At 35.3% G+C, this 15,072-nt stretch overlaps 1 protein-coding gene across 1 annotated transcript in view; it reads right to left on the reverse strand.

Moving 5' to 3' along the window:
• Wnk3 (WNK lysine deficient protein kinase 3) overlaps nt 1-15,072 on the reverse strand; it is a 266,752-nt gene that overhangs the window by 165,676 nt on the left and 86,004 nt on the right. The window contains exons 3-6 of the mRNA XM_023707818.1: nt 14,206-14,378; nt 12,535-12,755; nt 11,429-11,586; nt 3,728-3,816 (exon numbers count right to left, since the gene is read on the reverse strand). Of these exons, the coding sequence (XP_023563586.1) occupies nt 3,728-3,816; nt 11,429-11,586; nt 12,535-12,755; nt 14,206-14,378 (641 nt within the window). The remainder of the gene's footprint in view (nt 1-3,727; nt 3,817-11,428; nt 11,587-12,534; nt 12,756-14,205; nt 14,379-15,072) is intronic.

Genomic DNA, 15,072 nt, shown 5'->3' on the forward strand with positions numbered 1-15,072 from the left:
AAAAAAAAAAAAAACTACATGGTACTGGCAAAAATAAAGACCCAAGGATCAATGCAACAGATTAAAACAGAAACAACTCCAAACACACACAGATACCTTATCTTAGAAAAAGGTGTCAAACACTTTCACTGGAAAAAAACGACACCCTCTTTAATAAATAGTGCTGGAAAAACTGGCATGTATTCTTAATACAAAGAACTAATATCCAAAATACATAAAGAATAACCAATCAAAAAATGTACATCTGAGATGAATACACCATTCTCAGATAAAGTAGAAACAGCAAATACAGGACAAAATGTTCAATATTAACTGGTCATTTGAGAGATGAAAATTAAAACAAGCACAAGGGCCCCAGAAGGAATGGCAACTATCAAGATACTAACTAATAAGAAATGCTAGCAGGGCTGTGGAGAAGAACGAACAGTTAACCACTGTTGCTGGGGGTGTAGACTGGTGCAACCACTGTGGAAATGCACATGAAGATTCCTCAAAAAAAATCTAGGACTAGAAGTTCCATTTCACCTAGCTATCCCCGTTCTGAGTATCTTCCAAAAGAATTAAAAGCAAATACCACAGCACTATAACACACTCAAGTTGCTAACAGCACAGTGTGCAATAACCAAATCTTGGAAACCACCTAAGTGCCTATCAACTGAGGAATGGATGAAAAGGTGTGGCTTTCTGCACAATGGAGTACTCCCCAGCTATAAAGAAGGATAAAATTAAGGCATTTCTAGGTAAATGGGATATACCTTGAGACCATACTCAGAAGTGAAATAAACCAGACATATATGTGTAAATATTGCACTGGGGGTTTTTTTTGTTTGTTTGAAACGAAATGGTAAACAAGGACCGAAGTCGATAATAAGTATTATGAAATATGAAGAAAATGTTCAAATGGGGGCCAGGGATTGAATTCACACCCTTGCGCTTGCCAGGCAAGCACTTATTCTACTGAGCCATCTCCCTGGCCCAAAGAAGGAAAAATTTTTTAAATAAGAAAAAAACCAACTATTTATATAATAGTATAATATACACATTTATTATTGACAATTACCTTTACATCAATCAGATTCCCAAGAAAATTCTCAATATACTTTATACATTTATGACTAATTTTGGGAGAATCAACATGTTAGCATATTACCACCCAAGGTGTATCTTTTAATTTATGAATGGCTTTAAAATCTATTTTACCTTTCAATTTTCATTTTTTTTTTAATTTTATTTATTTATTTATTTATTTGAGAGAGAGAGAGAGAGAGAGAGAGAGAGAGAGAGAGAGAGAGAGAGAGGCCAGCTCAGCCCACCAGGGGGCAGGGCTGGCTGGCATGTGGTGCTGGGGGATTGAACCGCGGTCCCTGATGCTTTTGCTAAGCTTGTTCTAAGTAGGTGCTTTAGACCACTGAGCCATCTCTCCAGCCCTCAATTTTCATTTTAAAAGCTATGAATATTTATTGGTTTTTTATATTTGTTCAAAATCTATTAGTTATATTTCTTATTGTCTAACTAGTTATTACAGGTCTGCAGGTAAGCTGGTAATTGATATAACTATTTTATAGCCTACTATCATAATGAACTTGTCGATTTAGTAGTTTTAAAATTGATTCCACTGAGTTTTCTGGGTAGACAATCATATTACCTACAGCCAAATCTAATTTTATCTCTTTAAAATATTTATTTCTTTCTGATTTTATTGTATTGAACAGAAGCAATAGAGCAATGTGAATAAAAGGCATTAATATCTGCAAAAAAGGGACAAAATAGAAATAAAGCTTTGTAAATAAGGAAGAGAGGGGCTTGAAGGGAGAGGAGAGCATTGAGGGAAAAAAGAGGAACCAAAACATTTCATATACAGTACAAGTTCCCTATGATGAATGTGATCATTAGGTATATCTAAATTATACCAATAAACATAATTTAAAAAGAAAAGAAAAGCTAATCAGGCTTGGTGATATATACCTATAATCCCAGCACTTCAAAGGGTGAGAGGGAAAGACTGTGAATTCAAGGCCAGCGTAGGCTCTGTAGAGAATTCAAAGTGAACCTAGGCCAGAAAGTAAAACCTTATCTCAAAAAAAAAAAGTGAAACAATAATAATAAGACAGGAAAATTAGATAGATGCTAGAGCAGGCATGAAAACATCATGCTAAATGAAGTAACGCAAACAAAGTATAAACTTATTCCACTGACATGAGGTACGTAGAATAGGGAAATTCATAGTTTGAAAGTAAAATAGAAATTAACAAACAAGAGATATAGGGAAGAAGGAATGGACAATTATATTTTAGTAGGAACCAATTTCAAGTTTGGTATAATGAAAGAATTCTGGATGTATAGTTGTAATTGTTGCACAACAATGTTAATTCACTTAATGCAAATGAATGGGTAAATGGCTTAAAAAGATAAATCTAAATTATGGATACTTATTACAAGTTTTTTTTAGAAAAACTAATTGTGGCTTGTCAGTATGAACTTGTCAGAATGTTCTATAATAGCCATATTTAAACAAATCTTACTTTAGTAGCTTTAATATTTTTAAACATGTAATGCTAAATCTAGATAGAAAACTCACAAAACAAAAAGGGAAGGTCAAGGAAACACTGGTCAAAAATCATTTTTTATACACAACATTTTTTTTATAAACAACATAACACTTTCATTACACAACATCAGTAAGAAGATACAGTGTGGCCTAAATAGCTCAGCTGGGAGAGAGTTAGACTGAAGAAGATACAAAACACAACATTAAGTCAGCAATTTAAACCTAAAATTTTCCAAGGCTCAAAGATAACTGAAAGCTAAGATTAAAGAGAATTTTCTACTGTTTCTCTGGAGTGAGAAAATGAAAGTGTAAATAAGGACCAAATTGAATAATAGGTATTGTGGAACAGGAAGAAAATGTTCAACTGGGGAGGGAAGCCAAGGAAAGGGGATGGGGGAAAGATAAGAAAGGAAAAGTAAAAAAAAATGAGAAAGGAAAGAACATACGAAAACAAAGTTTTGTAAATGGCAAGGGGAGGAAAGAATGAAGGGAGGCCAGAGGAATGGAAAAAACAAGTTATATCATGTAGGTACAAATTCTCTATGATGAATGTGATCATTATGTATATCTATAATGTACTAATAAAATTTAATTAGAAAATAAATAAAAGCAGTTGTCCATGAGAAAACTACAAATGATACAAAAATATAAATTCCTACTAAAAATATACATATTAGATTCACTACCACTGTGATAAAGGATAAATGATCAAATAAAAAACATCTACTTTAAACTGTTAAGAATCAAGTTAACTAGTAGGATTCAACTATTACACTGATGGCTAATGGTGACAAAAGCTTGGCACAATAAATATACACCTCCTACCCCCACAACATACACCACTGTAAATGTCACCACAAGGAAAATTCAATACATGGTAGGTGGTAGGCATCACCATCTACAATGGCAAACAACATACACTGATGCACTTCACTGTAAACTTTATGATTTGCCATCTACTCAAGTCATACCCAGCACAACAGAAAGGTAAGAAAATGACCCAGTGTGGGAATGGGAATTTAGCTCAGGGGTACAGTTCCTGATGGGCAAGTATGAGGTCCTAAGTTTGATTCTTAGTACCTTCCCCCCCCAAAAAAAAGAAAACCAAAATGACCCAGTACGAGATAAAAGGAAAAAATGTATCCATCAGTTATGTCATTTCACTTCACTTGCACCCACCTTTCAGATTTATTTTGACGAATACATCCTTCAATGATTTCTTTCACTTCAGGGTCAGTGACTTTATTGAAGCTCGCTGGTTTTATGCCCTGGGTGAAGAAAAATGGTTTCTTGTTACAAATTAAACAATTAAAAGCACAGATCAACATGACACTCATGAAATACTTTTTCTTATCCCCAAACCACAACATAGTTTTATTTTTTTTTTTATTTTTTTTTTTTTAATTTTATTTACGTGTGTGTGTGTGTGTGTGTGTGTGTGTGTGTGGCCAGCTCAGCCCACCAGGGGGCAGGGCTGGCTGGCATGTGGTGCTGGGGGATTGAACCGCGGTCCTTGTGCTTTGCTAAGCTTGATTCTAAGTAGGTGCTTTAGACCACTGAGCCATCTCACCAGCCCACAACATAGTTTTAAATGAGATAAATACATGCATATAGTATAAGTTTAGTAACATTGAGAAATATTTTTGTCATAGTCCTACAGATAAGTGATAAATTATAATATAAACCTACAAATCAAACATATATTATTTTTATGTATATAAAATAGAATCTAAACCTATTTTCAATTAATAACATGGGGAATTCTCATAATGTAATATCAAGTAAGGAAAAAGGATCCTAACATTTACATAAAATAAAATCTCAACTAGAAAAATAATATCCCAACTCAATGTATTTCAAAGTCTTCTAGAATGGCTAGAAGCAAAGAACAATCACATACTTATAGTTGTATAGTTATATACGCATGCATGAAAAATATATTCACATAATGAAAACATTTGAAACATACATATTATTTTATCCTTAAAGAATACTAAAATATCTAAAGAACCTACCTCATAATTACCCATTTCTAGAAATTTAAAAACAAATTAATGCAATTCAGATAATTCATGTTTCTATAACTTAGTCAGCTGCCTAAATCTGCCTGTTTTACAGTTTTACCTTTTATGAGTTAGATTTTTAAGAAGAATCCAAGTATTATTATAATCATTCAATAGAAAATTCCTAATTAAGCTAGAAACAGAAAGGTATACTAAAATAATTGTCATGGATTGAGGAAATCTAAGATCTCTTCTAGGCCTGTCACACTACGTAACAGTACACAGAATTGAAAACTTCACCATCATATGTTATATCATCATGATTTCAATATAAAATACACAGTCATTAAAGAATGCAGTTTTATTACTGTATTTATTTTAAAAAAGCTCTTTGAAATGTAACAGCAAAATCTGATTCGAGAAAGAAAAAACAGCTCCCGCTGACCTTTTCACTGACCTTGCACCCATTTTTGACCTCTGCGTGCCTCTTTCCGCTCCAAAATGAAAATATCTGGAGAATTATAACTTACGAATCATGTACAAAACACCATTCCATTTAGAGTTATCCAAAATAGGAACCCAAACTAAAAAAAGACATTCTACCTCTTTTTTTCTGAGCTCATTCATTCATTCACTTTGGTGGTACTAATGATTGAACTCAGGATGTTCACACAGAGCTACATTCACATTCCCTTTTCAATTTTTTGAGATATGGTCTTACTAAGTTGTTCAATTGCCCAAGCAAGGTTAAAACTGGCAATCTTCCTACCTCAGCCTCTCAGAGTATTGACATTATAGACATGCATCACTAATTTCATAATTTTTCCTGAGCTCTTATAGAAATCTTCAAATGTATAGTACTAAAAAATAGAACAATAAGCTATGTGTAGTGGCACACCCTGGGAGGATGAGGCAGGATGAACACAAGTTCAAAGCCCACCAGGGTAAAGTAAGGATATCCTATCTTGAAATAAAAATTAAAAAAATAAGGGGGACTAAGCATGTAGTGCAGTGTGAAGGCTCTAGGTTCAATCCTCAGTGGTACAAAAAAGTAGACTAGCATAATTAAGCCTAACATAACCATCATTATCTTCAATAATAATAATTAGTGAGTCAACCTTGTTTTGGCTGACTACAGATCTTTCATATCCTGGGGTATTTTAAGGCAAATCTAAGGTATTGTGTCCCTTCATCCATAAATTTTTCTAATAAATAAGCACCTTTTAAAACACAATCATACAATTATCGCACCTAAATGTGAACAATCTCTCATTATCATCTAATATACAATCCACATTCAAATTTTCAACACTGTAAATGATGTCTTTTTATAGTTGTTTTCTTCAAATCAAGATCCTAGCAAGCCCTACACATGTGCTAGAAGAGACTCACAGCAACTCACAAGCGATTATATTTTCAGAAACTTTGCAAGCCAATTAATTGGTAAAGAATCATTTCTTTAAAACTGGATTATGTAAAGTTATAATTAAATAAATTATAATAGACAAAACAATAAATACTGAAAACATCACTTCCCATTTTACCATTATTCATGCATTTGAGGTTATTTACAATATACATGTGGTAGAAATAGCGCCATTGTGCATACCTTCCCAAACTCTGGTGTAAGATCATACCAGTAACTTATCAATCATAGCAGGAGTATTTACATCTCACGCGCGCGCACACACACACACACACACACACACCACTTAATGCTAAGAATCAGTGCTTTATCTTTCAGATTTAGCTGTTAAACATTTAGGAGCTTAACACTACTTCTAAATCTCTTATAAAGTATGAAAGACCCCTTGCCCTTTTGTAAGAAATTGTTTTGTTGAAGAAACTAGGTCATTTGTCCTATGCAATGTCCTACATTCTGTATAATGCTGCTGTCTTACTATCTTCATCTACAAACCACTAGTCAGACAGCTTTAAGGTTAAAATCCACCATTATCAATTACTGTGGGAAGTTGGCCAAGTCACAATGTCTAACTAGGAATTATCATCTATAAACTAACAATTCTACCTTTCTTGTAGGGATTAAAGATTAATGTATCTGGTTTACTGCATGCATTAAAAATGGTGTTCCTACCAGCTATGGTGACACATGCCTGTAAGCCCATTACTAGGAAGGCTAGGGCAGGATGATCACTGCAAGTCTGAGGTCAGCCTCAGCTACATAGTGAGCTCAAGACAAGCTGAACTACACAGAGACCCTGTCTCAAAAAAAAGTACCCCTTCATACCTGCTATAATGTCTATTATAAAAAGATGAAAAATAAGTATTAGAAAGGATGCAAATAAAAGCGAACAAGACCTTGAAGAGACAGAGTGATGGAACAATTGCTTCAGAAAGGGAACCCTTGGGCTGGTGAGATGGCTCAGTGGTCTAAAGCACCTACTTAGAACAAGCTTAGCAAAGCACAGGGACCGCGGTTCAATCCCCCAGCACCACATGACAGCCAGCCCCGCCCCCTGGTGGGCTGAGCTGGACACACACACACACACACACACACACGAAATGATGTTTAAGAAGCCTGGAAAGTAAATAATAAATCTTAAAAAAAAAAAAGGGAACCCTTATAATCTGTTGGTGGAAACATAAATTAATATAACTATTATGGAGAAGATATGAATGGACCTCAAAAACAAAAAATCCAATAAAAATAGAACTACTGATGCAAACCAACTACTGGATATACATCCAAAGAAACTGAAATCAACATGTTGAAGAGCTATCTAATTCCCTGAAATTTTTTTTTTAATTTTATTGAGAAAAGAACTACAATGAGACAGTTTCAAAACTGGTTGATAGGAGAGTTACAACAATACATTGTATATTGTTGTCTTTGTAGTAGTCATTCATAGCTTAAGATGCCGACATGACATCCTGTCCAAACACTATTAGTACAAATCTTTCTTATTGAATTAAGAGAAAGTGGCTATATATCTATCCTAACAATTTTGTATATACAGATACATAATTGTCCTTCATTTATATCTCCTTTTTATGTTTAGTTTCATCAGAGATGGGTATTTCATTGCCATCCAAATATTTTTTTAATATTTATTTATTTATTTATTTATATTTTGTGTGTGGCCAGCTCTGCCCACCAGGGGGCGGGGCTGGCTGGCATGTGGTACTGGGGGATTGAACTGTGGTCCCTATGTTTTGCTTAGCTTAGCTTGTTCTAAGTAGGTGCTTTAGACCACTGAGCCATCTCACCAGCCCTGCCATCCAAATATTGTACATGCATGAATTCAGCAAAATATTCCAATATAGTCCAGTAGTCCACAATAGTAGTGGGTTATCCACAGGACTGGCAATGTCTGAATCTATTGACTTGAGCCTTCCACGGCTCTGCATATTAACATGGCTTCACTTTTCATACCTCGTTTCTACACTTTTCTGCTGGATGGTTAAGACCAAGATAAAAACAAGACCTATATAACAAAAAAGGTAACTTTTGTATCTGACAAGGTCTGTCAATGGAGTATTACTCAGCTATAAAGAATGATAAACTGGAAGCCTTCATATTTAAGTGGATGCCACTAGAAGATGTACTCATAAGTGAAATAAACCAGACCTACATGTATAAATATCGTACAGTCTCCCTAGTATAAGATCTCAAAAGAAGAAATACAAATAGGAAGGTGTAACACAATTGAAAGTGAGAAACTGAGGATTAGACAACAAAAAGAGGGCAAGGAGAAAAGCTTGGAAACATGACAGGGGCGAAGTCATACATTTATACATACAAGTTAGGTAAGGCAATGATCCTGAGAACTATCAGCAGGTTGTTGAAACTAGCAGTTACTTGGTGGGATTCTCACCCTGACTAACTATGTATGCTGATACCTGTGAACTGGGCGACTGCACTGAAGATAGCAATGTGTAATAGTGGGGTCATGCTAAAATGTCTGTCATTCTGGTCTTCTAAATACGTACTGCTTGTAATTCCCTGAGGTTTATGGAAGCACCATTCACAACAGATATAGGGACAACTTAAATAACAATCAATGGATTAATGGAGAATGAAAACATGGAATATGGTATATAACAGAATACTATTCAGCCTTTAAAAAGAAGGAATTTGTAACTTTTAAGAACATGGATTCCAGGGCCTGGCCCTAGCTCAGTTCTTTAAGTGGCTGCTTCCCCAAAGCTGTCAGGCTCAGGAGGCTGTGGTTCGATCCCCACAACTCAAGCCATCCAAACCTGCATTGAAGGCATTCAGAGCAAAAAAAAAGAAAATGGATTAACTTAAGAAGACATTATGCTAAGTAAAAATGAGCAGGCACAAAAACCTGAATATTGTATGATCTCACTTATGTGTAAAATCTAAAAAGGAGTCGAACTCAGCAGTAGAAAAGAGAATGATGGTTATCAGAGGCACAGGAGAGATACGGGTAACAGGACATCATTAGTCAAAGGTTACAAGCTGCAATTAAGGCAAGAGAAGTATGTTTAATCTGTATTGCGCAACACAGTGACTACGGTCAATAATAATATAATCTATATTCAATACAACTTAGAAATTAAATTTCTAACATCTCAACACAAACGATGACTAGCAATTGAGGTGATGGATATTAATGAGCTTGAGTTAATCATTCCACATTGTGTATATACATCAAAATGCCTCACATTCCATTTTAACTTTTATAATTTTAATAGGTATATTTAAAGTAACAGTATTTTTAGTGTTTACTGTTTATAGGAATTTTTAAAACATTACCTATTAATAATAGCCACCCACAACTACCAATTTCATTCATGGCCAATCATTGACCACTAAACTATGTATGATACAGTCCTCTTAAACAGTAATAATCCTCTATTTCTACATTTTATACTCATTTATAAATTTACGTTTATTCCTCCACTAGAAGTATAAGCTCTAGGAGGGTGAAAACACTTTCTTTACATTTCTTATAATTTCTTATTTTTTAATTGATTTAAAAAACATTTTTTTGGTTTTGTGAGACAGGCTCTCTGACTATACACTTCAGGTTAGCCTTGAACTCACTATGTAGCCCAGGATGGCACTGAACTTGAGATGATCCTCATGTGTCAGCCTACCAGGTGCAGGAATTATAGGTGTGTACCACCAGGCCCAGCTAATTTTTATTAGTACATGTTTGCAGTATATAATGATTATATTAATCAGAGGAAGTTGGTACATGTGTATAACACTTCTTAAGTCTTTCTACTTCCTTTTGCCCTCTCCTCCACTCCTCTTCCCTCCATCTCTTGGTCCCCTTCACATCTACAAAAGGTCTATTTCCCTCTTTGTAACTTCTCTTTTTTTGTATTTTAGGGAAGGGTCTACAGGGTGTTCAGGGTCTCACTACTAGACCGGACTCATAGTAATCCTTCCATTTACAGCCTCCCAAGAGCTGGGATTATAGGCGCGTGACACCACACCCAGTCTCAATTGCTGTCTCAGTGCGCCCCGGGGACAGGGCCGGCACTGCAGGACCAGGGATTGAACCCCCTTCCCTGCACTTGCTTGCAGGCGATTTAATCCACTGAGCTATTTGGCCAGCCCCTCTCTTTGTAACTTCTAATACAAAAGCAATCCTCATAGCACTGGCTCAAATATAAGGTATAATAATATACAGTGAATGCTTAAAACTTTTAAGAAGTTGTAAGAAAAGAGATATTGGAATTAGTCTCCCTCAACACACTCTCTTGCTTTGAACACATTTATCCTACCATTAATGTTACTTTCTGATGCAGTTCTGGAAGTCCTCATTACTAGGAATCTTTGAGTATCATAAAAGCTTCAGTGAATACTGTTGCCAAGGACCATCCAATGAAAATGAACATTTGTAAAAACACTATATAACATGTGTTTTTATCCACTTTATTTATCAGATCTAGTATTGTACAATGCCTAGCTCTTCTAAAAAGTCAAAATGACCATGAATCATAAATATTTTAAATTGATTCAGGACACTCAGCCACAATAATGCAATTAACTAAAGGCATTCATGAAAGAAAACTTCCAGAAATGCTTCAGAAAATGGTAAGAATAACAGGATAAGTATGTTCAGAGCAAGGGAAAATATTTTAAGGGAGATTAATAGCAATGTGTCCTTTAGTGTAATAACTTTTTAAAGAATTCACAGTAGTTTTCAATTTGTGTGTGTGTGTGTGTGTGTGTGTGTGTAAAGAACTGTATTTTGAATGCCCTCTCATAATCAGGCTTTTACTTTTCTTAATGTATTTAGGACAGGGTCAACAGGGTCTCACTACATGGATCGGACTCCTAGTGATCCTCCTGTTTTCAGCCTCCTAAGCACTGGGATTACAGATGCACGCCACCACGCCTAGTCTCAATCGCATTTCAGCATGCCCCAGGTGCAGGGCTGGCACAACAACCTGGGGATTGAACCAGATCCCTGGTTATGCAGGCGCTTTAGTCTGCTGAGCTATCTGGCCAGCCCTCAGGCTTTTAAACCTATTAGAAACCTTCAAAGCCTCTTAGTCAATCCCTAGAATTCAGCTTTGAAAAATAAGGTTAATGTAGTAAATATCTGAAAGTTCACTAGAAAGAACAAATGTAGATGATATATCTATATAAAATTTTCCCTAAAACACTAATATAGAACATTATAGATGACCCAAGAGGGTAGATATAGTGTATAAAGCTTGCCTCATTACTATTGTTGAATTGTTACTGTTACATATAATTAAAGCAAAATTAGGGTAATTTTGTAGGTTTTTTCTTCTTTCTTTGCACATGGCAGACAAGTACTCTACCACTTAATGCCCCTACTCCCCAAATTAGGCTTTACTAAGTCAGTTTTATGAACTTCAACAAGAAATATGGCAATTTGTGAAGTAAAAACAATAAAATTATACCTACACTGGTTACTTTACGGTATATTTGAGCCGCATTCTGGCACTCAGAATAAGGGTACTCTGAAGTAGCCATTTCTAGCATACACATTCCAAAAGCATAGACATCAACGGATTCGTCATAGTGTTCTTCATACATCTCTGGAGCCATAAACTCAGGAGTTCCTATAAAATAATTTTCATTAAAGAGAAAAAGATATCCACCAAGATTCTTTTCCCACACAATACCTATATTAATTTCTAAGTATAATATTTGTATTACATACACAAAACAAAAGAATTTTCAAACCTCTTCATGGTAATGAAATACAATTTGGAACACTCAACATTAGGTTACAACTGATGTTTTCATTTCTATCAATTTTAGTTCAATTTTTTTTTTCTCAGTACCAGGGATTGAACTCGGAATTTTGCGCTTGCCAGGTAGGCACTTATGGCACTGAGCTATCACTCCAATCATATTTAATTAACGTAGTAAACTCTCTTCCTTAAATCCTTAGAACTTTTCAGTAAACCTAAATATATCCCTCAAAAGTAATACAGTAAGATCTCTCTATTTCAGGTCAATATAAGGTATTTTGAAACATATTCAGTCTAAGCCAGGGGTTCATAAATTTTTCTGTGAAATGAGAGTTAATATTTTGCACTCTGCAGTCCGTAATATGTTTTTCTCACAATTATTCAACTTTCTAGAACAAAAGCAGTCATAGGCAATCCATAAGTGAGTGAATGTGGCTGTGTTCTGATAAAATTTGATTTATAAAAATAGGTATTGTGGGCCAGCCAAATAGCTCAGTGGATTAAAGTGCCTGCAAGCAAGGAGTAGGGGCCTGTCCTGCCAGCCCCGCCCACAGGGCACACTGAGAAGGTGATTAAGACTGGGCATGGTGGCACGTGCCTATACTTCCATCACTTGGGAGGCTATAAACAGGAGAATCACCACAAGTCCAATCTAGTAGTGAGACCCTGAACACCCTGTAGACTCTTCCCTAAAAAAAATAAGTAAAATTAGGTGTTGTGCCAAATTTGACCCAGGAGCCATAGTTAACTGATTCCTGTTCTAGAACTATACAATAGATATATCCAAGCAGTAAACTATAAAGTGCTAATCACCAATGACACTCTTAGCAAATGATGTGCGCATTAAGGTGGCCAGTCCCAGATCACCAATCTTCACAGATCCAGTGGGTCCTGTGATGAAAATATTGTCGCACTTCAGATCCCGGTGAATAATAGGTGGAGTTCTAGTGTGCAGGAACTGCAATCCCTTTAAAATCTGCCTGCACCAGCTCCTTAAGACCTTTGGTTTCATGACTTTAAATCGTTTTAAGTACCTATGCAAAGAAACAGAAGACCATGTATGAACAAATGTTCCTATCTTACTGTATAAATATTACTATTGTAAATCACATATGCAAGCTGAAACTTGACATACTATGACTATTGCTGAGTTTTCTATTGTCTATTATGGCAAAAAAAATTTCCACCTAACACCCCATTCTCAGACAAACACCCAAATTTTCTGGGACTGGGAGGTTCAATTTCAGTTTAGCATATCCAAAACTCTTAATAAAATAGCTTGACCTTTCCCAAAAAAGACATCTTATCAAGTATAGGCCTTTGCTTTCTTTTTGGAAGTTCTGAGGATGAACTCTGGACCTGATGTATATTAAAGTATAGTACTCTTCCACTTAGTTACATCCCCAACACAGTTTTAAAATTTTTTCCAGTACTGAGGGGATATCAAACTCAGAGGCACTCTACTACAGGGTAACATCCACAGCCTTTTTTATTTGTTTTCTTAATTTTGAGATAAAGTATCACTAAGTTGCCTAGCATGGCGTTGCGATCTTCCTGGCTTAGATGCCTAAGTAGCTCAGATTGCAGGTGTGAGCTACTATACCTAGCAAATGCAGCATTTTTAATTCATACCATAGTAACCTTTTGGAATAAAAGTACAGTTTACAAGAAAAAGTCCTGATTTGCTTCCTAATAATATATTACAGTCACAACAGGGGTTGACTATATAAAATGTAGCATAAAACTGCTAGGAAAGAAAAAGTACATCCCATATTCAATTATTTACAAATTACTATGGAATCAAATGAAGAACTATGACCAGAAACACAGGATTACAACTACATAGTATTTATTGTTCACAAGATTTATGAACTTGGGACAGCCCCTATCCATTTTCTCCTACAAGATGTAACTATAATGATTCCCAATTCTAAAATTCAATTGTGTCACACTGCCAATTTTCAGTACTCTTAACATATTCGACTAACATTCTTTTTTGTGGTGGGAGGGCAATGGCAGCAAACCTAGGGCACATGTTTGACATTGGTCTGTTTCTATCACTGAAAGGTCTAGAAAGTCATCACTGTTTTAGTTGTCTTTTTCACCAAGCTTCACCCCTACTCCCACCTATTTTTTATATTTATGAGAAAAGGTCTTGCTACATTACCATGTTTTTCAAGCTAGGCTTAAAACTTATAATTTTTTTGTGGTACCGGGGATTGAATTTAGGACCCTGCACTTGCCAGGAAGGCTCTTCTTATTCTACTGAGCTGTCTCCCTGGCCATAAAACTTGTGATCTTAACACCTCAGTTTCTCAGAGTGCTGGGATTACAGAGTACACCACTACAATCATATAACACTCTAAATTCTTAATCTACCCTGAAATAAATTCTTCAATCAAGTATTACTTTATAAATAACTTTTATGACTCCTAAAAGTTATTTACAAATAAAACTTCATTGGCACTATCATGACAAACTTACGTTTTTAAGGTTCCTGATGTCATTAGTTCAGTCACTAATACAATACATTTTTTTCCTTTTAAAATAGACTCCCAAGAATCATAAAATCGAACTATATTGGGATGCTGGAGACCTTTCAGCATCTCTGCTTCTTCCTTGAACCTTTGCTGCTCAGCTTTGGTTAACTTCCGGTCCTAAAAATGGAAAGAATAAATTCCAATTTAAAGTTGTACAAATTGTATACACATTTTTAGCACCAGTCAACTGAATGCTTTATTGTATATATGTATGTATTTTCATTTGTCATTTCTTTGGGGGGGATCTATGCAATGATTGTTATCCTTTACTTGATACTTTGATTCCCCCTAACAGGCAATGCAGCAGTTTTAACATCTCATTAAGTATGTTATAAACCTTCCTACACAATACATCAGTACTTTAGAAGTGGGGGGGTAGCTCTTAGATTAGCATTGTTAGACCCTTGGTTTAATCCTCATATCATAAAAGAAAAAATCAATACCTCAAAGAAATCTCAAAATAAACTGAGAAAAAGTAAAATAACAGGTAACATGTATGCCTTTCTAAGAAACCTCCAGGTTTTCATATGTAAAAGATCTATAAAGTCAGGGCAAAAATAATCAAAATACAAAATAGCAGGACATTTATTCTGTTTTACTTTCTGAATTGCCAAAATAAAGGGCTCTAGCATTCCAGACATAAATATTAGGCTACTAACCAATGAAAGATCTTCAAATATGCACCAGACCTCCAACATATGACACTGAATGCTAGAAGTCAAAAGAGAAATGTCTGCAGAATTCTGACAAAGAACTACGACCTAAAATTTTAAATTCAGGGGCCGGAGATCTAGCTCAGTGGCACAGTGCC

The sequence above is a fragment of the Octodon degus genome, unplaced genomic scaffold, assembly GCF_000260255.1.
Source record: "Octodon degus isolate 3935 unplaced genomic scaffold, OctDeg1.0 scaffold00314, whole genome shotgun sequence".
NCBI classification, from domain to species: domain Eukaryota; kingdom Metazoa; phylum Chordata; class Mammalia; order Rodentia; family Octodontidae; genus Octodon; species Octodon degus.